Source organism: Gekko japonicus, unplaced genomic scaffold, assembly GCF_001447785.1.
Source record: "Gekko japonicus isolate JY-2015 unplaced genomic scaffold, Gekko_japonicus_V1.1 scaffold2257, whole genome shotgun sequence".
NCBI lineage: Eukaryota > Metazoa > Chordata > Lepidosauria > Squamata > Gekkonidae > Gekko > Gekko japonicus.
Genome location: NW_015168723.1, coordinates 100,487 through 123,454, shown reverse-complemented (window position 1 = coordinate 123,454; position 22,968 = coordinate 100,487). Strand labels below are relative to the sequence as shown.

The following is a 22,968-nucleotide window of genomic DNA, read 5'->3' as shown; positions in this document are numbered from 1 at the left end:
TGCCCCTATTATTACCTGAGATGGGTATTGCTGTGCACCCCATCATATATACAGACCACAAGGGAAGTGTACCCTGAAGACGGGGATTTATGGCAATCAGTTCAGTATTATCCCAGGCAAAAAAGATGACAGTGGTTCAAGGTAGCATACTCTGACAGGTAATATTTTTCAGACAACCACTCTGTCCAAAACACAGTCTATTTGATTTTACCACGTTCAGTTCAGGAAAGGATATACGGCTTTCACAAGCAACCATTTCTGACAACCTGTTCAGTATATCAGTTACTTGTTTCCAGGGCTGTTATAAACTATATGGTAACACTTTAAGGTCAATCAGGCAAAGTTTTAGTAGAGTTCATGCACATAACTGGCTGCATTACACAAGATGGTTTTAAGTAAAGATTTCAAAGGTGGAAGAAAGGCCACAGAATTAATTGCAAAAGTATGGTATGAAGTGACAAGTGGAAGAAGGTTACATTAAACGATCTGTTGATCTAAAGATGCTGGGGTTGGATTCAGCAGAAAAGGGAAGGATTTTGGTCTGCAGAGTGTGACCTCCTGGTGGACCCGAGCAATTGGTCTTCTTAATGGCACATATGGGTCGGTTTACTTGGAAGCCTCTTCTAATCTTGAAGTGATAGTACTTCAAAGGAGAAGAATCAGTGTTCTCATTTTACCTCAACACATGACTTCTGCTCACATCTCACTTCATTTGGCTTAGATCCCCTCCCAATACAGGAATTGCAGCATTAAGCCATGTTTTTGTTACTCACAGACAGACTTTTATTGTGGATCTCTAGACAGCTTTTCGGCATGCTATATAAGTTGAGCAATGCTTGGAAGAGGCAAAGCAATTTCCCTCTACCTTGACTTCGGTGCAGGTATCAACCTTTCTCCCTACAATTGCCTCAAAATCTGCCATACCAGCTGAGATTTCAATGTATTTACATCCCCCAACTTTCGGACAGGCAACAACCATCCAGCGTGAATTAATGAGCCTTTGAAAAGTGTCATCCTTGGGAAATTTCCCAATCAGATCCTGCACACTTTTGCGAAGGTAAAATTACAGAAGCTTGCACAGTCAGGGAACGCCTGTTAGGCAATGCTGCGTGTCAAATTCCAACAAAAGAACTTTCCAAGCATCAACATCCCTGAACGTGTGATTCTTTTACACTAATGTATTAGCAACTGAACTCTATCTCCCCCCCCCCCCCCACTCCCCTTCAGCTTGAGGGAGGAAAGAAATTCTGGCAAACAGTTCCTACTTCAAGAGCTTGCCTCTCTTTCAGGAGGAGAACTCAGAAAGGTTTTCTCTTCATCTTGGACCTATTGGGGTGATCTCTCTCCTGTTACAGGGCAATGCAAGAGCTGGGGGCTGTAAGTTTAAGCACAGAGAAGAGTCATGCAAGCTAGCAAGGGACTGCCAGTACTCAGTTCCATGGTGATTTAGAAGAAGAGATTGGATTTATACCCCGCCCTTCATTTGGAGTCTCAGAGCGGCTTAGAAACTACTTCCCCTTCCCACAACAGACACCCTGTGAGGTAGGTGGGGCTGAGAGAGCTCTTTCAAGAACTGCCCTTTCAAGGACAGCCCTGACAGAACTATGGCTTGCCCAAGGTCATCCAGCAGCTGCAAGTGGAGAAGTGGGGAATCAAACCTGGTTCTCCCAGATTACAGTCCGTGCATGCACTTAACCACTACACCAAACTGGCTCAGCAGAGAAGGGCATTTTGACCGGGGTTGCTTCTCTCACCCTCCCACAGTAAGCTGCACTTGCTAAAGCTCCCTCTTCAGCATTGCTGCTAACAGGTGCACGAATGGAGAAGGAGAAAGCCGATTCTATTCCAAAATAAATTAGAAGTGGACCACAAATGCAGTATGGGGTTGTTTTAAGTGCTCTAAGCCCTGCCCTCACAAGTATGCAAGTTAAATACATGAGAAAACAGCATAGGTTGGAACAATGGAACTGTCCTTACTTGCAGATTAGTGAACACTCTAAGTCTTGGTTTGGAGATGGTCTCTCCCCACCCACACCCATCCGGCTTTGGATACTTACCAGTTGTACCAGGGTGTGTCCGTTCTTTCAACATTTCTTTCAGCAGGACTTACATGTGAACCCCACTTAACCTGCACTAAAGTAACACAAGTTGAAAAGTCCTGGACTAAGCCAACAGCTCTCTTTTTTAAAAAGGTATTATTGCGATGTCTCTGTGTCAAGCTGGTTTTCCTTCTACAAACTAGACATTAACAGCGGTCAACAGCAGAGTGGTACACAGCCATACCACTCTGCTTGCTCACTGTTTTCTTTTAGCTTCACTTTAATGCCGTGTGAGAAACGTCGGGATGTTATTCAATGTTAGGATGTTATTCATTGAAAATACAGAGTCGCATGAGGAAAGGTTGAAGGAGCTGGGTATGTTTAGCCTAGAGAGGGGACGACTGAGAGGTGATATGATAACCATCTTTAAGGACTTGAAGGGCTGTCATTGAGGGGATGGTGTGGAGTTGTTTTCTGTTGCCCCAGAAGGTCGGACCAGAACCAGCAGGTTGAAATTAAATCAGTGGAGTTTTCACCTAACATTAGAAAGAACTTCCTGACAGTTAGAGCTTCCCCGGGAGGCGGTGGGCTCTCCTTCTTTGGAGGTTTTTAAGCAGAGACTAGATGGCCACCTGACAGCAATGCTGATTCTGTGAACTTGGGCAGATCATGAGAGGGAGGGGCAGGAAGGGTTACATCAGTGCTCAGTTCTTGTGGCCCTTTCTTACAGGCCCAGGGAAACGCTGAGTGCCACTTTGAGGTCAGGAAGCAATTTTTCTCCAGGCCGGTTTGGCCAGGGATCCTGGAGGGTTTTTTGTCATCTTCTGGGCATGGAACAGGAGTCACCAGGGGTGGTGGTGGGGAAAGTATTTGTGAATTTCCTGCACGGTGCAGGGGGTTGGACTAGAAGATCCTGGAGGTCCCTTCCAACTCTATGATTCTACTTTGTGTGTCTTGCAAACAGCCGCTCGCCTGGGGCAACTAAGAATGGACTTTAGCGGGCCCCGTGCAAGACAGCTCTGTGTGAAGCTTCCCCCAGGAGGGCCTCCTCCTCTGCTCCTTACAGGAAAGGCGAAACGATTCTTGCAAAGGAAGTAAGCAGTGGGGTCTCGCAAGAACTGGTACTGAGGCCAGCGCTATTTAATTTACTGGAAGGAAGCAGCGTAGTGGCCAAGTCTGTAGATGGCACAACGTTATTCAGGACAGTGAAAATCAAGGCTGTGAAAAGCTCCAAGAGGATTCCCACAAACTGGGTGAGTAGGCAACAATCTGGCAAACAATGTTCAGTGTAGGTAAGTGTAAGACGCTGCACATGGGAACAAAAAAAATATATCCAAGCTTCAAGTGCATGCTAATGCGGTCTGAACTTGCAGAGACTGAGAGGGAAAGAGACCTTGGGGTCACAGTGGATACACTCAATGGAAGTGTCAACCCGGCAGTGAAAAAGGCCAACTCTGTGCTGGGGATCATCAGGAAAGAGATTACAAATAAAATAGCCAGTATTATTACAGTGCCTCTGTATAGGTGTCTGGCATGACCACATTTGGAATACTGTGTGCAGTTCTGGTCACTGCATCTCCAAAAAGGACACTGCAGAGTTGGGGGGGAAAGTACAGAAGAGAGCAACCAAGATGATTAAGGGGTTGGAGCGCCTTTCCTATGAGGAAAGGTTGAAGAGTCTAAGACGTCTTCATTTAGAAAAGAGACAACTAAGGGAGGGGGAAGTGATAGAGGTTTTTAAAAAATGATGCAAAGGGTAGAGAGAGTGGACAGAGAGATCTTTTTCTCCCAAAATACTAGGACTCAAGGGCATTCAATGAAGCTGAGGGGCGACAGATGCAGTTTGAGGTTGATCAGCCCTGGATCCGAATAGGCTGATGGTGACTGCGAAGGAACAAACTCGCAAGCTCTTCTCGGGACTTTCTGGTTGGCCCCTGGGAGGTCGGGAAAACCCTGCCACGGCCATAAGTTTCCAACTGGTGATGCGCCCCTTCCCCTCACTCCCAAAGGATGCTGGTAACAAACGGGGTAAGTGCCAACTGCCACCAATGACTCTGAGAGCGTCTCCTGCCAGACAGAGTTGTACGTCTAGAACTCCATTCCTGCACGGCCTTACGGAGGCCCTGCCTCCCATGTTTCTACAATCGAGACTGATCTGTCTCTTGCTCCAGGGATCCAACACATCACTCAACACAACACAGCAAACCTTTATTGGCATAACAACAGCCTTCGGTACGAAAATGGCAAACAAGCAAAACAGTTAATTCGCCACCCCTTCTGCCGAAAAAGAACTTCTCCTCCTATACGTTCTGTAAAGGAAGTTTGCCAACGCTTCGATGGTATCGGCCCTGTTTGAGGCTAGGAGGTTCATTATCTTACTTTCCTCAGATTTGCCCTCCAGGGATCGCAGTCTAGGGACGAGGTGATAAGCATGTAAATCCTGGTAAAGTCCACAAGACAAAAGTACACGGTCCATTCCTTCAATCTCCTTTAGCCCACAGGGACAAAACCTATCCAGGAATGGTATTTTTTAAAATCTCCCATATAACACAGCTGAGGGGAGCACGTTAAAATGGGCCAGCGTGAATACCCTTCTAAAACAGGGATCAATCAGATAGGAAAAATACTCTGGAAGCGGACCGTTAAGAGAAATCCCCCAATGAATGGGAGAGCAATGCCCAGTATCAAGGCTTCTAAGTTCTTGCACTTCTATGTCAATCAATCTCTGTTTAATCATGCCAAGAGCATACTTCTCCGAAAGAAGGATCAATTCATCCATGCTGAGCCCCATCAGTATAATTTTCCCTTCAACATGTGTCAACCAGTCTGATAGGTGAGATTCATATAGCATATAAGCGATGAGACTATTAGGCTCACTTCTATAGAGGAGGTGCAGCCAGAATTTAAAAGCTGAGAACACATCACTAATAAGAAAGTGTGTCCCTTCCCGAAGTTTAACTAGCATGAATGTAAACTCAGCTACGGTATGCCTGTATGGGCATACCAGAAATACAGCCACTCTCTCTTTTGCAGCTGGCTATGTATGTGTTGGTTCTTGGACCTTATCTTTCACGTTCATAACGAAAGCCATCCTCTCCCCCAGTGCTTTTTGATTTCTCAATCTTCTACGTTATCCATGAAAGAAAACTGAGCAAAGTTTCACTTGCAAGAGACGCAGAAGCGGCACCCATCTGCCTTCGAAATGCGCCCTGCTATTTAAAACCAGGGAGTCTCAAGTTCTCGCCTCTGAAAAAGCCTTTCGTGGAAAAGCGCAAATGTGTTTAAAAGGGGAATCGTTTTAACAGAGTACATTCACTTGCTCGCAAAAGTCAAGTTACTTGGCTTCGGAGGGAAGCTTTGGGGATCTGCTGTTGTTTGGTAACGTGAGCAGAATGGCAAGTTTACAGATAAAAGGAAAGGTACAGGTGTGACAGACGCAAACCTGACCCACTCCAGGAACTGAATACTGATCACTGATCACCCAGTCTTGACGTCAATGCATGTTACACTGTCCACCGGCGGAAAAGGCTGCCAGCCCTTCCTTTCAAAATAGTGGTCTCTTGCTTTCCTTTGCATGACCTAACTGTAACCAGAACACGGAGACCTCCAGTTGATCTTCAAGCTGCTCTGCCAGGGTTAACACTCCTGGCATTTAAAGAGGCGCTAAAGGGAACAAGGTGTCTGCAGGAATGGGCTGCAAATGGACAAGAGCATCTACTTAGGCTCAAAGGTGCTGCAAGTCATCTTTCCTTCCTCACCGGAGCACAAGCCACTTAGGCAGCACACTGAAGAGTGAATTATTAACAGGGACCTTCACGAGACCCTCAAAAATCTGCAAACTCTAACCAGAAGGCGCGTGAGCGTGTTCTCAACAGGGAGGCGTTCTCTCAAAGTAGCCGGGAGTCTGACAAAAAACCCCAGCCAGACCCTTTCTTCCTGGGGCTCCACCAACCAGAAGGAGGATTTACACCCGAGAAGCAGAGTCCAGCTTTAAGGGGTACACAAATATTTGCCACCCTGATTGCCCTGCCAAGAGCTCAGGAGTATTTTGCCAAACTTGCAAACCTCCAACCAGAAGGTCCAGGGAAGCAAGGGGAGAATGTCAAAATACTCCTCAGCACGGTGCGTTATATTTATTCCGAACATTTAAATCCCGCTTTTTCTGACACTTGCCGTGGCTTCCAATAAATGTTTAAAAAGACAACCCCCAAAATGCATTAAAAGTAATATAACACTACTATTGAAAATAAAAAATATCAGCTACTAAAATAGCGACCTTACAAATCAAGGATAAATCTTTGAGAACATAAAAGGCAAAAGATTTGTACGATCTGGAGAGAAACCACAGTGAATGGTGCAAGTCGCTTAAAATTCAGCAGCAGTAAGAATGCACAAACTCAAAACAAAAGCGGCACGAAACAATGTGGTTTCACCTGGTGCCTCTACACACCGAAAAGATGACAGATGAACCTTAAAGGGAAGAAAACCCCTGAAGCATAGCTGCACCATGTGAAAGCCCTGGCCCCAGTCACAACTGTGACGGCTTAAAATGGAATCTCCATGCTAAAAAAAACAGTTTAAATACCAGTTCCTGAGTCAAAAACTGCAGAGGACTACTGTACTCATGCCTTTCTTATGGGCTTCCCGGAAACATCTGGCTAACCACCATAGGAAATCCAATACAACCTCAGAACAAGCTAGGAGGCCTTTAGGATACCACTGTCCTAATTATATGATCCTGTGTTGATCTTTTCAGTGGTGAAGCCATCTTGGAGGATATACAGACCAACAAAGCTTCATAAATACATCCACACTGGATGGAGGAAGAACTGAGCAGAAACACCGTCACTGGATGCATGAAGATGTCTTGAGAACTGCCAGGGAAATTACACTAACTTAATTCTCAAGGTACTCTGATATGCCTTAGAGCAGGGGTGTCAAACATGTGGCCCAGGGGCCAGATCAGGCCCCCAGAGGGCTTCCATCAGGCCCGCAGTGGAACTGGCCATCTCCTGCTTCTAGTTCTGCTGCTGCTGCTGCTGCTGCATCATCGCTTGCTTCGTCAGACTCTCTCAATCACTCAGCCATTTCATGTTTTAACTTGGGTCCTAGACTCAGAACTCTGAGCATGAGATTTCTGGGGTGAATGTCAATAAATCAAAAGGAGGTTTGCAGCTTACAGAGCTAGTGTTTTAAGCATGTCTTTATTTTAAGTTAAAAAAAACCCTTTGTATTTGTGTCCTTTATAAAGTTTATATCTCCGCTATCTGACATTACATTTTATGACACAGATGGCCTGGCCCAACAAGGTCTCATTTATGTCAGATCCGGCCCTCATGACAAATGAGTTCGACACCTCTGCCTTAGAGACAATGCTGCAGGGAGGGTCCCCAAGTGAATAATAAACTAATACTGCTGCAGATTTTTCCAGAGTGGAGTGCATGCCACCAACACTGCCATGTGCCAAATACACAGTGTTGCTCAATACACAGAAATTATACACATTTTTTTCTTCTGTAATTTTTCAGTTTTTTTTTCTTTACAGCCACAAAAAGTTCTCAAAAGGAGATCTGGACCTATCCTAACTTTTCCCAGCAGAGCAAACGAGATAGATACCAACCACACAAAAGGAACTTAACACTTCTCCTTTTCCTAACTTCTGCTTTACTAAGTAAATTTCCACTCGTAATGGGAAAGGGGGAAATCAGCATAAGCCAATCAAACATGCTATTATAAAATAACCCACAGGCAAGAAAGTGCAAGTAGATATATAGGTACCACTTTGGTGGGAAGGTAACAGCGTTCCGTGCGCCTCAGCATCTAGTCATGCCGGCCACGTGACCACGGAGAAGTCTTCGGACAGCGTTGGCTTTTGGCTTGGAAACAGAGATGAGCACTGCCCCCTAAAGTTGGATTCGCCTGGCTTTCGAGCAAGGGAGACCTTTACCTTTACCACTGAATGCAGAAGAAGTTAAGTGTACGGATCAGAGTGATCCTGCTCTTCCATCTGCAGGAATTAGCGCTAGATGCCAGCATGGCGCATCTTGCAAAGCGAATAAATTTCACAGAATTTAATTCTAAAAAGTTCACTTTACTTCACACTTTCTTCTCAGTGCAGCTGCTTTTTCTGCCGTATCTGCTCTATCTACGTAAGTAATGCCAAGCAGTCTCAAACAAATCATTCTTCCCCTCTGCCTTGGAACTAAACACCATCTGGAAAAGTTGTCAGACATCTTTTATTCCAAGAATTCCACAGCACTATAGAAGTGCAAAAGTATTCTGCTCGAGAGTGTCCTTTGTTGTTGAAATTCTGGTCTGGCAATCCAAGGAGCCTTAGCATTGCATGGAGGCAAGAGGAAATTATCCTATTGCAAGGAACATCTGCTGAGTTTAAATTTGTAATCAAAATTAAATCAAGCATGCTAAAATAACCCAGAAACTTTCCATTTTGAGCTTTTTCTTGTACTGAAGAGTTATTTGATTAATTTGATTGTAACCTGTGCATCTGGCAGTGCTAGTGAGTTGTCATGACACTACAAAAAAAAAAAACTAATAAGAAACTCTACAAATTACTGTCATTTCCCCAAAGAGCAAAAAGAGCACAAGCAGGGCTATTTTTAGCACAACTTTAGTGCCAACATCCTACATCACCCACAATGCAAAGGGAGCAGGCAGACAAGCCTTGCTGCCTTTCCACTTCCCTTGGGTTGCCACAGGATATTAACAAAGGTCATTTGGAAGAGAGAAGGATTTATACCACAGGCATTAAAAAGGGGGGGGGGGGGGGGGAGATATAGCTACCTGCTATTTTGATATTCATGTTGTTATCAAGCAGGAGGTTTTCAGCTTTGAGGTCACGGTGCACAATCTTCCGGCTGTGACAGTACTCGACGGCGGAGAGGATTTGCCAGAATTTGCGCCTTGCCTCAGACTCGCTCAGCCGCCCATGGTTCGCAAGGTAATCTGTGGAAACAAACACAGGTTCCAAAGGATCAGTCTCAGAGAAAGCCTCTGCAGCCCACTGACCAGACAGACGCAAAGCAGCTCACAGAAATGCAAACGAGGGATTTCTGATATTAATACTTTTGATTCTTCAACCCTTCGTGTATTTGCTCTTTTAAGATTGACATTGCTACACTTGATCGCAGCCAAAAGGCCGAGAAGTGAATGACATTTAGCGGCAGGTTGGGAGGCTGGCTGGAGTACAGACAACCGTCAAGGTTTTTGACAAAGCAGACAACACGGGCCAATCTCCTCTCACTGAGCACCAAGGAGAAGCCACAACAGCTCTGGGTCGGTTCCTTATGCTGACTGTGAGATAAGACAGCCTGGGGGGAGGAGAGAGATGGTGGCCAGGTCCCTGCTTCACCTTCCTGGAGTCAAACACTGTTGCCGCAGTGACTCAAAGGCTGCTGCGGAGCCACAGTGAAATAACACCACCTCCAGATGTTTGTGTCCCAACAAAGCAGGGCTTCCCTCATTCCAGCAGAGACAGAATAATCCCCAGCGGAATGGCAAGAGAAGAGGCCTAGCAATGTTTATTTGAAGGAGACCTGTTTATTTGGACATATGTGGATAGTACGTTAATATCAGTAAAGGTAAAAAGTTTCCCCTTGCTCGAAAGCCAGTCGAATCCGACTCTAGGGATGTGGTGCTCATCTCCATTTCCAAGCCAAAGAGCCAGCGCTGTCCGAAGACTTCTCCATGGTCGTGTGGCCGGCGTGACTAGATGTTGAGGCACATGGAACGCTGTTACCTTCCCACCAAAGCGGTACCTATTTATCTACTTGCAATTTATTGCTTTCGAACTGCTAGGTTGGCAGGAGCTGGGGCCAGAGACGGGAGCTCACTCCGTCGTGCGGCACTCGGGTCTCGAACTGCGTCTTAACCACTTGAGCCACCGCAGCCCCTAGGTTAATATTATTTATCTACAAAAGGGGATACTGTGAGGACTTAAAGCGGAGGTGAAGTCCCATCTCCAAGCCTCCCGATCACAGGCTTTCTTCTGCCCCCTCCCAACCCCCAGCCCCAACACACGTTTTCCTCCCCAACCCTCCTGGTCATTCGCTTTCCCCTGCATGACCGTCTCAGTGGCCTACTTTCCTTATCCCCCCCCCCTTGGTCACATGCTCCCCCCAAGCCTGATTACATCTCCCACAGCTGAAGCCTAATTTTAAAGGGGGGGGGGAGTTGATACTTTGTGCAGATGTTGCAAATTACTGCGGGGATATTAACCTTTTAAATTTTTCTGCATATGTGGGGGTCCCCCAAGGTTTGCAGAAACATTTGCCCTATCCTCAGTGACCCTGTTATGCCCTTTTTTAAAAAAAAATCAACAAAGTGAGACCAAGTTGGAACTTAAAATACATGGCATTGCCCCAGATTAACTGGTGAAGACACATTCTATCGTGCCATACAAACATTTTTGCTTTCAGGCTTGTAGTGCCATCCTACTCAGAGTTAGACTCTTCAAAGGTCAATGACGTCCGTGGATTTGGAAGAGTTAACTCTGCTTAGGATGCTACAGTTAGTCACTAAGAGGAAACACTCTACATTCTTGTTCTGAGGGCAGGCAGCCTTTGTGGCTTTGCCATTAGCAAAAAATTTCCTGTCAATTCTTCGTCGTCTGGTGATGGAACTTTTCACCCTCGCTGCATGGTACACTCTGTACTGTCTATTTACTATAGCGACCCGGAGGTGCGGTCTTTTCCCTGGGGCCCCTCTGGGGCTTACCCTGCACCGTACCGACTGACTTGCTGAATGAGTCTGCCGTTTCTCGCAAAAGTCTGGGAAGCAACACACAGCCGGAGAGGTTGCCAAGAAAAAAATTAAACACACAGCATGACAGCAATCTGGTATATTCTCTCTCCCAGTTTCAATGTTCTGAAATAAGGGACATTTGTTATGGTCCACAGAACGGGTGGAAAAAAAACCCCCAACACTGCAAATTCATAGGTACCATGCACTTCTCTCCCCCCACCCCCCGCCCCCAAACTATGGAGCACGGGAATAAGCAGCAAATGCTAAAATCGTGGCTCTCCACACCAGTGTTCCCTCTAAGCTGTGGAGTCTTGTGAGCAAAAATTCTACTTTGTGAGCTACTGGCATTAAAGCTGTGAGCGAGCGATTTGGCTGCTGCATCAATCAGTTTGCTTTGGAGCCATCCTTCCTGAGCGAAGACACAAATGTGTGAGCTGGAAGCTAAAAAACTGTGAGCTAGCTCACACTAACTCAGCTTAGAGGGAACACTGCCGTCCACACCCATTCAAATTAGACCTTCATCCTGTATAACTGTGGTTGATTTGTATCTCACCATTCCAAAAGAAGTGTAAGGCATCTTCTGTCCACCACCACCCTACAGGCTGACCCCTGATTATTCTCACACACCCTTGCAGGGTATCCCCAGCTTGAAAATAAAACTCACACGGCAAGAAGAATGGCCTGCAGGTGACGGGTTGAGACCTCCCTCCCTCTCTCTCTCTCTGTGTACGTGCAACTGGCCCATCGTTCTAGAACTAATTTCCTCCCTTCCTGGAAACCAGACCGCTTCACGCCCGGCCTCCAGAACAACGATCCTTCATCCTGAAGGTTCCGTGTGGGCCTGTCCTCCTTCCCTCTCCTCCTGGAGAGAGACCATCCCAAGTACTGCCTCCAAACCTCAGCTCTGTAGTACCACGAGTCCTTTGACAGGAAATGCTCCAGCTCAGGGGACTGGACCCGCTCTTCACCCCCTCCCAACTTCAGGAGGACGGTGGGGAGTTCTCCCCTTCCTTTTGTTTATTTTAAAGACTGGGACACCCGGTATTCGGGAAAGCAAATTTTAAGCACAGTACGTTTCCTTTTGCAATTTGTTACAATTAGGCGAGTAATTACTTCAGCTCAAATACTTTGGCCACCCAATGAGAAGGGAGCGCTCACTGGAGAAGACCCTGATGCTGGGAAAGATTGAAGGTCAAAGAAGATGGGGACGGCAAAGGATGAGATGGTTGGACAGTGTCATAGATGCAACGAACATGAAATTGAGCAAACTTCAGAGGACGGCAGAAAACAGGAGGGCCTGGCGAGATCTTGTCCATGGGGTCGCGAAGAGTTGGACTCGACTGTGCGACTGAACAACAAAAAGCCAGGGATTACAACAGAAGCTTACATTTCATTGCCATGTAGCCTCAGTTTATCATCTCCCCTCCCCAGTCAAACATATGCATGTCTTCCAACCAAGGGCTCACTTCACATCTTTAATGAAGCAGGCTTCGGCCGCAATTTTTGTGCCGGTCCTTGGGGTGCCTGGAGAGTCTAAGATACAAATCAGACTTTTTTTAAGAGGAGGAGGAGGAGGAGGAGGAGGAGGAGGAGCAGGAGGAGGAGGAGGAGGAGATTGGATTTTCACCCGCCCTTCATTACCCAAATGAGTCTCAGAGCAGCTTACAATCTCCTTTCCCTTCCCCTCCCCACAACAGACACCTTGTGAGGTAGGTGGGGCTGAGAGAGCTCTGACAGAAACTGCCCTTTCAAGGACAGCTCTTGTCAGAACTATGGCTTGCCGAAGGTCATCCAGCAGCAGCGAGTGGAGGAGTGGGGAATCAAACCCGGTTCTCCCAGATTACAGTCTGCGCACTTAACCATGACACCAGACTGGCACCAAGCTGAGTCAAGGAGGATCCCCTGACCCAATGCTCATTCCCCTCAGTCAAACAGCATCTAAGGAGGACCCCAGCTTTCCAGAGTGGCCGGGGGCCAATTTGGAACGAGACCATGGCACAAGGCGAAAGGGGGCTTCAGCCTCCCCCGCACCATTTTCCCACTGGGGCCATTTCAGGTCGGGAAAATGGTGGGAGGGGAGGGCTAAACTCCTTCAGCCCCCATGCCACAATCCCCATCTGAACCGGGTTCCTGCAGCGCTTTGGAAGGTCGCTCTCAACAGCTGCTGCCTGACAGAGGGGAATAAGCGCTGGGTCCGGGAGACACCAATCCAACTTGTTAAAGAACATCAGGTCTAGTTGAGTCCTCATTTTTGCCACAGCAGAACTCGTTTTACAGCTATTGCATGTTGCTAAGCAATAATACATGCAGAGAGAAAAAAATATATATGACGGAAGTGAACCAGTTTCCATCATACGACACTACTGCATCTAGGTAAACGATACATCACCTACGAGAATACTTTCAGAGGCTAGCTGTGTTGGTCTGCAGTAGAAGTGCAAGATTCGAGTCCAGTCGCACCTTAAAGTAAAGGTAAAGTCGACTCCGATTCTAGGGTTGCAGTGCTCATCTCCGTTTCCGAAGAGCCAGCGCTGCCCAAAGACTTCTCAGTGGTCATGTGGCCGGCATGACTAAATGTCGAGGCACACAGAATGCTGCTACCTTCCCACCAAAGTGGTACCTATTTTATCTACTTGCAATTTCTTGCTTTTGAACTGCTAGGTTGGCAGGAGCTGGGGCCAGAGACGGGAGCTCACTCCGTCACGCGACACTTGGGTCTCGAACTGCAGAGCTACTGACCTTCCGGTCTGCAGTTCAGTGTCTTAACCTCTGAGCCACCACAGCCCTGGACTTGAACCTGACAGATATAGCCCCTTTAATTTATAGTTTACAAGGTAACTTTCAGTAATATAAGCTATTGAATCTCCGTTTCCTCTCCCTCACTGTTAGATGCCTGCCTGCCATCACGGAAAAACAAAGGGAAACGATACTTCCCACCTTGTGATCTTCATGCATCCCTCTAAGCTGCACCTGTATTAACCTTCTACCCTGTATCCTCAGATTCCTTGCAGCTTCACCGGGGGATGAATGCAGCCTTAATAATACCTACATCAGGACTGAAACGCTTTAAGAAGCTGAAGACCAGGGAACCAGGCTGTAATCCATGTGTTGCTAGACTGCAGGATGAGCAGGAAAACATTTTGCATCTTGAAGTTTGCGTCACGAAACTCAATAAGCCAAGGGAGGCGCAAACATTGCCAAACATTCTCCCCTGACAATATGTTAGTGGCGCTGTGTTCAGACACACAAAATTTGCTAAGAACAAATTTAATCTGCAATACCAGTTTAGCCGTTTGTGGAACAGAACAGGAACTTAGCTGGCCGAGAACTGCAAGGGAAAAGGCTGCAGTCCACCACTGCTATTTGCTACAGACAAGACATCCTGGACTTTATTTATGCCCCACCTTCCTCCCCAGTAGGGACCCCAAGTAGCTCACATAATTCTCCTCTCCTCCATTTTATCCTCACAACAACCCTATTAGGTTGGTTAGGCTAAGAGTGTGTGACTGACCCAAGGTCACCCAGTGAGTTCCCATGGCAGAGTGGAGATTTGAACCTGGGTCTCGCAGATCTTAATCCAGCTTGCTGGCCACTACACCACAATGGATTTGACTGTGTCTGTCTCACAGTAGATGGCTGGTGATTTGTGACGCAAGACACAGACAAGCATTTTGTTCTCAGTTCTATTGTCACTTGAAGAAAAACCTGTTATGGTTACTCTAGCCAGATACCAGTATACAGGAAAGTGGAATTTTATACTTATTTATTTTGATTTATATCCCGCCTTGCCTGACTGGAGGCTCAAGGCGGTGTACGGTGGGTTAAAGACTACAATAAATGACACAGATAAAATTCCACAGACAATTCCAAACAATAATATACAAAGTGCAGATTAAGTGCAGATGGCAATCGTTGTGAGATGGTCCAGTATAACTAGACCAGTATCCCCGGTTGCTCGTAATGCCGGTAACATGTGGACCATGATAGATCAATTTTTTGTAGCTCGTTCATCACTGGTGGCTCCTAATCGAAGGCCTGGTGGAAGAGCTCCATTGAGCTTGAGATTCAAATCAGGGTATTTTGTTGGTAGATAATTAGATGCCTTGTAAGAGAGGTTTAGTAATTAGAGTGATCTTGCCCACACTGGATTCTGATGGAGATATTTCAGAATGCTCCACTAAGCAGTTTTTTAAACCTAGTCTACCCATGCAACATTTACTAACAGCTCATACCTGCTGGGAGTCCTGGGTAGGGATGGGCACAAACCAGCTAACGAATGAAAGTTCATTGTGAATTTTGGCCGATTCAAGGTTCGTGAAGCTACATTCGCAAACAGAAGAACCAGCAGAAACTTCCATTACATTTGGGGCAGCTTGTGACGGTCTGTGAAGAGCAGACAGCAGGGTTCTGCTCTTCACAAAAAACAACCCAGCTGTTTGAAACCCCCTGCTTTCTGCTCCCTGCGGCTTTTCATGGGGAGAAGAAAGCAGGGTTTAAATGCCTGGGAGCTATTTAAAGCAAACAACTGAGCAGTGATTCCACCACTCAGCTGTTTTGAACCCCCTGCTTTCTGCTCCTCGTGAATGAGAAGCAGAAAACAGGGATGTACATTTTAAATGGTTCACAAGCCGATATGAACCAGGTTGGTTTGCGAACCAGCCTCCCAGTTTGTATGGATTTGTGGTTCGGTTCATGGTTCAGCCAAAATGCAGTTCGTGCCCAGCCACTAGTCCTGGGAGCAGGATACACGGAAAGTGGCTCTCCTTAACTATCGTAAGAGACTATTATGATAGCAACCCAAGTTCTTTCTCTCACATGTGCACTGCTATTTCCATCACCGCATCACTCCTCTCTACACCCCACCCATGCAAAAGTATTCCAAAATTTCTGCAGAGTTTCCATATCTACCTATTTAGTGGTATACTAAGAACTTTCATTCACTTCAGTGTAACATAACACGGTGCAATTTAGGGAAGGGCACATACATGGTACAATTTAGGCATAACATTTACATAAAGGATACAGGAAAAAAACTGCCAGGATATAGTGACAAATTATATTTTAAATTTCACAAGACTATTGTTTAGCATACTGATTCAGGTGGGTAGCCGATTTGGTCTGAAGCAGCAGAACAAAATTTTAGTCCAGTGGCAAACTGAGATACAGTTTGGTATTGTGGTTAATTGCGCAAACGCTAATCTGGGAGAACCGGGTTTGATTCCCCACTCCTCCACTTGCACCTGCTGGATGACCTTGGGCAAGCCGTAGTTCTGATAAGAGCTGCTCTTGAAAAAGAACAGTTTCTGTCAGAGCTCTCTCAGCCCCACCTACCTCACAGGGTGTCTGTTGTGGGGAGGGGAAGGAGTTTGTAAGCCACTCTGAGACTCCCTTGGGTAGTGAAGGGCGGGGTATAAATCCAATCTCCTCCTCTCCACTTTCAAGACCAACGAAGTTTTATTCAAGGTGTGTTTTTGTGTGCATGCACACTGTTGTTGCAAGTACTGTTATGTATGACTGTTTCTGTCATTCACTAGGAGGATGGAGAAGACAAGGACGAGCAGGGGAAGAATTGATTTTTCCGTTGAGTTGTATTTTATTTAGGCTTTGTTTCATTAGGGGACACGGGCTTAAGGGACTGTGGCAAAAGACAGCACTGAAAGAATTCATAGAAAAGGTGAATTTTGCAGTGGGATCTGAGGGCAGAACGACAGCATTGTGTAGATGTTCTGTGGAGCCATCCAAAGCACAGGGGAAAGTAAGAACAGTTGTTTGAGGGAACAGGAGGCCATCTGACAGGAAAGGGTGAAGCAGTGGAGCAGCAAAGGTCAGAGACATAAGGAAAGGGGACAAGTTCAAGGAGGGCCTCTGAAGGTAAAGACAACATTTCGGCTGGATAAAGGAGAGGAGGGAAGGCTGTTGTGGAAATTTAAGGAGGGACACCTCAGGATCTGAGTGATGAGAGGCCAGAGCTCTAGATTAAAGGGAGAGGGCTGAGATGCAACAGAAACTTGGAAGGGTATAAATTGTCAGGGTGGGAAATGAACCAGTGCATGAACCAGAAATTTTGCTGAGAGGACAGGTTGTATTTCCCCAATACAAAAGATGAAGACATGACATTTATTTAGAAAATGCATGTACCATCTCTGTGCAGACGCCAGCTCCAGGCATCTCACAAAGTAATGTAAAATCATAGCTCTAATTCTGAACTTGGGACCGGAACAAAAAAATTCACACAGTGTGGCCGGGTGCAAGAAAAACAGGTTGCTTACCAGTAACTGGTGATCTTCGAGTGGTCATCTGTGCATTCACACCAATGGGATCTAGTGCGCCTGTGCTGGATCTGCAGATCCAGCGCAGGCACACTAGATCCCATTGGTGTGAAGCACAGAGACCACGAAGAAGATAAACAGGTTGCTTACAAGTAACTGGTCATCTTCGAGTGGTCGTGCATTCACACCAATGGGATCTAGTGCGCCTGCGCTGGATCTGCAGATCCAGCGCAGGCGCACTAGATCCCATTGGTGTGAAGCACAGAGACCACGAAGAAGATGGGGAGATCTTTCTACAACCCTTGGGGAACACAAAGTCTATGGAGAAAACAAAAGTTTTAAAAGGGTTTTTTTTTTAAAAACCTCCCCATCACACAAGTGATATCTATGTCCACAAACATCACAACAACAAAGCTCCCTGCCACGCAAGATCTTGCAAAAATATATCATCTATTTACTTCATTTCTCACCAAGAAAGGGGGCAGATTACAAAATATTTTTTTAAAATTAATCAGACAGCACAGTACTTCCAAATAAACAAAACAACAGGATGAGAATTACAGAACTAGAAAACATGAGGTCTCTGTGCGAGAAGCCACTGGAGGAGTCAGTCAACGGGGACGTAGGTAGTAGAGGGGAGCAATGCTCCCTCTAAGCTGTGGGGTCTTGTGAGCAAAAATTCTACTTTGTGAGCCACTGGCATTAAAGTTGTGAGCGAGGGATTGGGCTGCTGCATAAATTAGTTTGCTCTGGAGCCAGACTTCCTGAGCTAAGGCAAAAATGTATGAGCCGGAGGCTAAAAAACTGTGAGCTAGCTCACACAAACTCAGCTTAGAGGGAACACTGGAGGGGAGGCCATTTGGAAAGTCCCTAGCAGGAAAGGAAGCCAACCGTTGTCAACCAAAAGCAGTCTGTTGTGGGTCCCCACTTGTAGAATCATAAGACCAACCAGACTGGACCCAGCGTTACTGCTGGAGAAGAAAGTTCATGTAGCAGCAAAAAGTGCTTTCTACCATCTTCACAAAGGAAAGGAAGGAACCGAAGAAGAAGAGAAGCCTGTTCAATAGGGCGGTTGGCGGTCATGCCATCGCTTAAAGAGAGTGTACAAGATGAGGAGAAGACTGATTTGGGGCATACAAGAGCCAATCTTTGTGATTTTGTACTGGTGGCATTCCCTGACTGTTCTTTAAAACTAGAACGGGAGGGTAAAAAAGAGAATATATTTTATTTACTTTACAGACTGCCTTTCTTGCGAAGGGTCAGCCTACACATTGCAATGCATGTGATTCTGCCACATGGACACGAAGACATACTGTTGCTGCGAGCTCCCCATGGGAACTCCACTGAAAAGTGACACAGAGACCCAATTCAGCCTCTAGTCCAACCTCCCCCCGCCCACAGATGAAACAGCGCTGGGGGGGGGGTAATATTTGGCAATACGGATGCTAGTCCCCGGGGAAGACTTGTGCTTGGCCCCGAGACTCAAGACAGATTATAAAACGTAAGAACAAATGCAATGCAATCAGACGCTACAAGACATCCGATAAACAGTGCAACAGGACAAGTATTACGGAATTGGGAAACAATGCAAACCAAAAACAGTCTAACATACTATGTAAAAAAAAAAAAAGGATTACAAAGGCAGAATATAGTGTAGTAACAACAAGAAGATGCATGTAATAAACAGGGCCCCTCCTGAACTATTCTATTATATTACAGCCTTTATAAAAAAAACCTTCCTGAACATTTCTGCTCGCACATTCTGTGGAATAACAGAAGAGCGGGAACCTTTCTAACATAGACAGGTCACTCCATAATGTGGGAGTCATACCAGAGTGCACACGTACAGGCAAGTTGCCTTAATTACCCATTTGCAGTGTGGCACCACTTTGCTCAGATAAGGGAAGCTGTCATAGTAGAGCATAGCGGGGAAAGTGGTACTACAAATAGGCGGGGTCAAGGCTACTAAGTGCTTTGTAGGTGATGAACAGTACGTTGATCTGAATACAACTGATAGGTAACCAACAGCATTGAGTGCTGCATGGGTAACATGCGCATGCTCTGCCTAGCCCCTGAGAGTAACTGAGCCACCATGTTCTGTACAGATGAGAATTCCAAGACTGCTTTCAGGCAGGGGTCTCCAATGTGATGACGGCCTATGGGCACCACGGTGCCTGTCAATACTTTTCTTGGTGCCTACCAAGTGTTTTTAAAAAATGGGTGGAGCACTTGCCCAGCAGGGCTTCTGATTGGCTGGCAGATTAAAACACCATTTTTAGTGGCTGCTACGACCACCATGTTGGTTTTATTTTCTCTCACTCCTCTTTCCTGGTGTATTTATAAATTACCCCCATTCTCCCCTGAACTTGAGCTTCCTCTCTGTGTGTGATGCCAGTTTGGTGTAGTGGTTAAGTGTGTGGACTCTAATCTGTGAAAACCGGGTTTGATTCCCCACTCCTCCACTTGCAGCTGATGGATGACCTTGGGCAAGCCATAGTTCTGTCAGAGCTGTTCTCTCAAGGACAGTTCTGGAAAGAGCTCTCTCAGCCCCACCTACCTCACAGGGTGTCTGTTGTGGGGGGGGGAAGGAGTTTGTAAGTCACTCTGAGACTTTGAGTGAAGGGTGGGGTATAAATCCAATCTTCTCCTATGGTAGCCATTTTGTGGGTGCGTCCACCACCCTGTGACAGAATTCCAAAGGTGTCCATGGGCTCAAAAAGGTTGGGAACCCCTGCTTTAAGGGCAGACCCACACAGAATACATTACAATAGCCTTGAGGGTACTGTACCATGGATCCATGTGCCCAGATCAGCTAAGTAGAGCCAGGTAGCCAGGTGAGGAGAAAAGCACTTCTTGCAGGTGCATTAATTTGCTTCTCCAGTAATAATGCTGGGTCCAGTAATAACCCCTAAGTGTTTAACGGGGTCAACAAATGCCAGCTGGACTTCATCAAACGTAGGAAGTTCAGTATCCTTCAGGGTCTTGATTTGGGCCCCACATTTTAGGAAGGATGTTGACAAGCTCAAGCATGTCTAGGAGAGGGCAACCAGGATGGTGAGAGGGTTGGAATCCAAATCTCATAAGGCTGAAGGAGTTGGGTCTGTTTAGCCTGGGAAAGAGAAGGCTTAGAGGGGACATAATTGCAGTCTTCAAATATTTGAAGGGCTGTCATGTGGAAGATGGAGCAGATCTATTCTCTCTTGCTCCGGATTGCAAGACTAGATCTAACGGGTGGAAATTACAAGGGAGTCGTTACTGGCTAAATATCAGGAGAAACTTCCTAACTGTAAGGGTGGTTGAGCAGTGGAACTGACTGCCTCGGGAGGTGGTGGATGCTCCTTCACTGGACGTTTTCCAGAGGAGGCTGGATGACCATCTTTCGGGTATGTTGTAGGGCTATCTTTCAGCTATGTTCCTGCAGAGTGCAGGGGGTCGGACTAGATGACCTGCAAGGGTCCTTCCAACTCTAACATTCTATGATCAGCATCACCTCCATCTCATCAGGATTCAGTTTCAGCTTGTTCACCCTCATCGATTTACCTACAGTGGCCAGGACCTCTACAGCATTGCTTGGGAGAGCTGGATAAAGAAACTAGAGCTGGGTGTCATTGGCCTACTCTAAAACCATGGATTTCTCCTAAGGGATTTACACGAACCCTGCCAGATCAGACGGGGTGCCCAGTGGGAAAAAAGGTGGCCAGGAAACAAGTAGGATGTTCAGTTTCCCCCTGGAGCTTATCATAAGGAAAGATCAACATCAGCAATGGTTTGCACTGGGACTACGTGGAAGGGGAGAGACGCATGGAGGATGACATCCCACCCAACCTCCAGGGCAGAGCTGACGAAGAACCACCACATAACCAGATGGAGTCAAGTGAGACAGATACATTTCATCACTTTCTTCCAACCAGGTCTTGGTCACATAAACCAGATCGATTTTTTCCGCCTCCAGCAACTCAGACAGGTGTGCGGTTTTGTTCCTTGTCTATCAGGCATTGCACAAGATTAATGAAGAAACAGAGGCAACAGGGGGCCCTTGAACAAGCATCTCTTGGGATGGGACCAATGTTCCCTCTAAGCTGTGGAGTCTTGTGAGCAAAAATTCTACTTTGTGAGCTACTGGCGTTAAAGTTGTGAGCGAATGATTTGGCTACTGTATAGATTAGTTTACTCTGGAGCCATCCTTCCTGAGCTAAGACAAAAATGTGTGAGCTGGAGGCTAAAAAACTGTGAGCTAGCTCACACTAACTCAGCTTAGAGGGAACACTGGATGGGACAATGGGTCAGATAAGCAGCAAGCTCAGTTATGTCTCACCAGCTATCTTTCAAAATGCCCAGCCCCGTGCCTTCCAACGGCACAGAAACAGAACCTTCACCATACATCCTATTCAGTGTTCCCTCTAGGCTGAGTTAGTGTGAGCTAGCTCACAGTTTTTTAGCCTCCAGCTCACACATTTTTGTCTTAGCTCAGGAAGGATGGCTCTAGAGCAAACTAATTTTTGCAGTAGCCAAATCACCTGCTCGCAACTTTAATGCCGGTAGCTCAGAAAGTAGAATTTTTGCTCACAGGACTCTACAGCTTAGAGGGAGCATCGATCCTATTCCAGTTCAAAGCCACCAGTACAACTAGGGAGCCCACAGCACGTGACATCCTGCCCAGCCCGAAGAAGCCACAGGCAAATCCACAGGTTGATTAGTGATGAGCTGATACTATGCATGGGGCATTGTCATAGCCCATTCATGGGCTAGTGCTGTTCCCCGGTTCCAGGTATATTATTGGATTCTCTCTTTCTCCCCTGCTGACAGAGCTTCTTAGCAGCCACAGCATGAAGCCACCTGTAATGTTATCTGTCGACCCTTTCCTGTGACAGAGCAACATTTAAGGTTATTTATTTCCTGGCAAACATGCAGTGATAAGAATGCATGTGTGGTTTCCTACACAAATCTTCTCTTTTTCTCTTTCTAGACACTGGAGACTTCTGCCCTCGTCATACACAGGGTGCTTGGTGGGGGCATTCTGCTTGGTGTTGCTGGCAGGTGCTTCCGCCTTGGGTGTGGGTGGAAGTCACCCTCAGCATATTGGAAAATCATCCTTAGATGGTTCTATACACCTGCATGTTGTAGGCTCTTAAATCTACGGTACCAATTCTGTCTTCTCCGCCTGGATGCGTGTGCATTCTTTCTTTCCCTCCCTCTCCCCTCCTGGCTTCTGATGAAACAGGATCGAGGCCACGGAACCTTGTGTCTTAGTAAGAGGTTAGAGGTATCACAAGATTTCCTTTGCTTTTATCTATTGTTACAAAACAGTACTACAGGAGCTAACATCAAAGTCACTCAGAGGAGTGTTTACACGGCAGAGGGCAGCTTTTTGCAGCGCTGGCATCCGCAGTTTTATGCAAGCTGTTCACCCTCTTTCAACACGGGCCTTTCTTTTGACAAGATTATTTGTTATTTATTGCCTCCTCAGCCCACCTTTTTGTCAGGAAACTTGAGGGAGTGTACGCGGGGTCGGCTAGGAGGTCTCCCATCCAGGCACCGACAAGACCGGCTTTCCGACCAGTCCTTGGGATCAGGTTTTAAAATTTAACGCTTGCGGGTCATTCACCAACATGTTTGCCAGTAACCCGTAATTTACTGTCCCCATAACTGCTAGGAGCTACATTCTAGTTACATACCAAACTAGAAATGTTCTACTAACTAGCATACTGTTCAATTATATGCAAGGCCCCCCTGCTCTCAGTTATGAATAATAATTAGGCCGGCCAATTGATGCATCTCTGGTGCCTCTCAATCCTTATAGCGACATTTTGCCTACTATATATTTTAAAAAATCTTCCTTTTCTCTTGTTGGTTACGGCTACGCGAGGCACGACAACAGCCCCACCCACCTCTGCCTTCCT

At 46.4% G+C, this 22,968-nt stretch overlaps 1 protein-coding gene across 1 annotated transcript in view; it reads right to left on the bottom strand.

Moving 5' to 3' along the window:
- Positions 1–22,968, bottom strand: part of SIK2 (salt inducible kinase 2) — a 100,912-nt gene that overhangs the window by 40,124 nt on the left and 37,820 nt on the right. Inside the window, exon 4 of the mRNA XM_015415585.1 lies at positions 8,841–9,002. Within this exon, the coding sequence (XP_015271071.1) occupies positions 8,841–9,002 (162 nt within the window). The remainder of the gene's footprint in view (positions 1–8,840; positions 9,003–22,968) is intronic.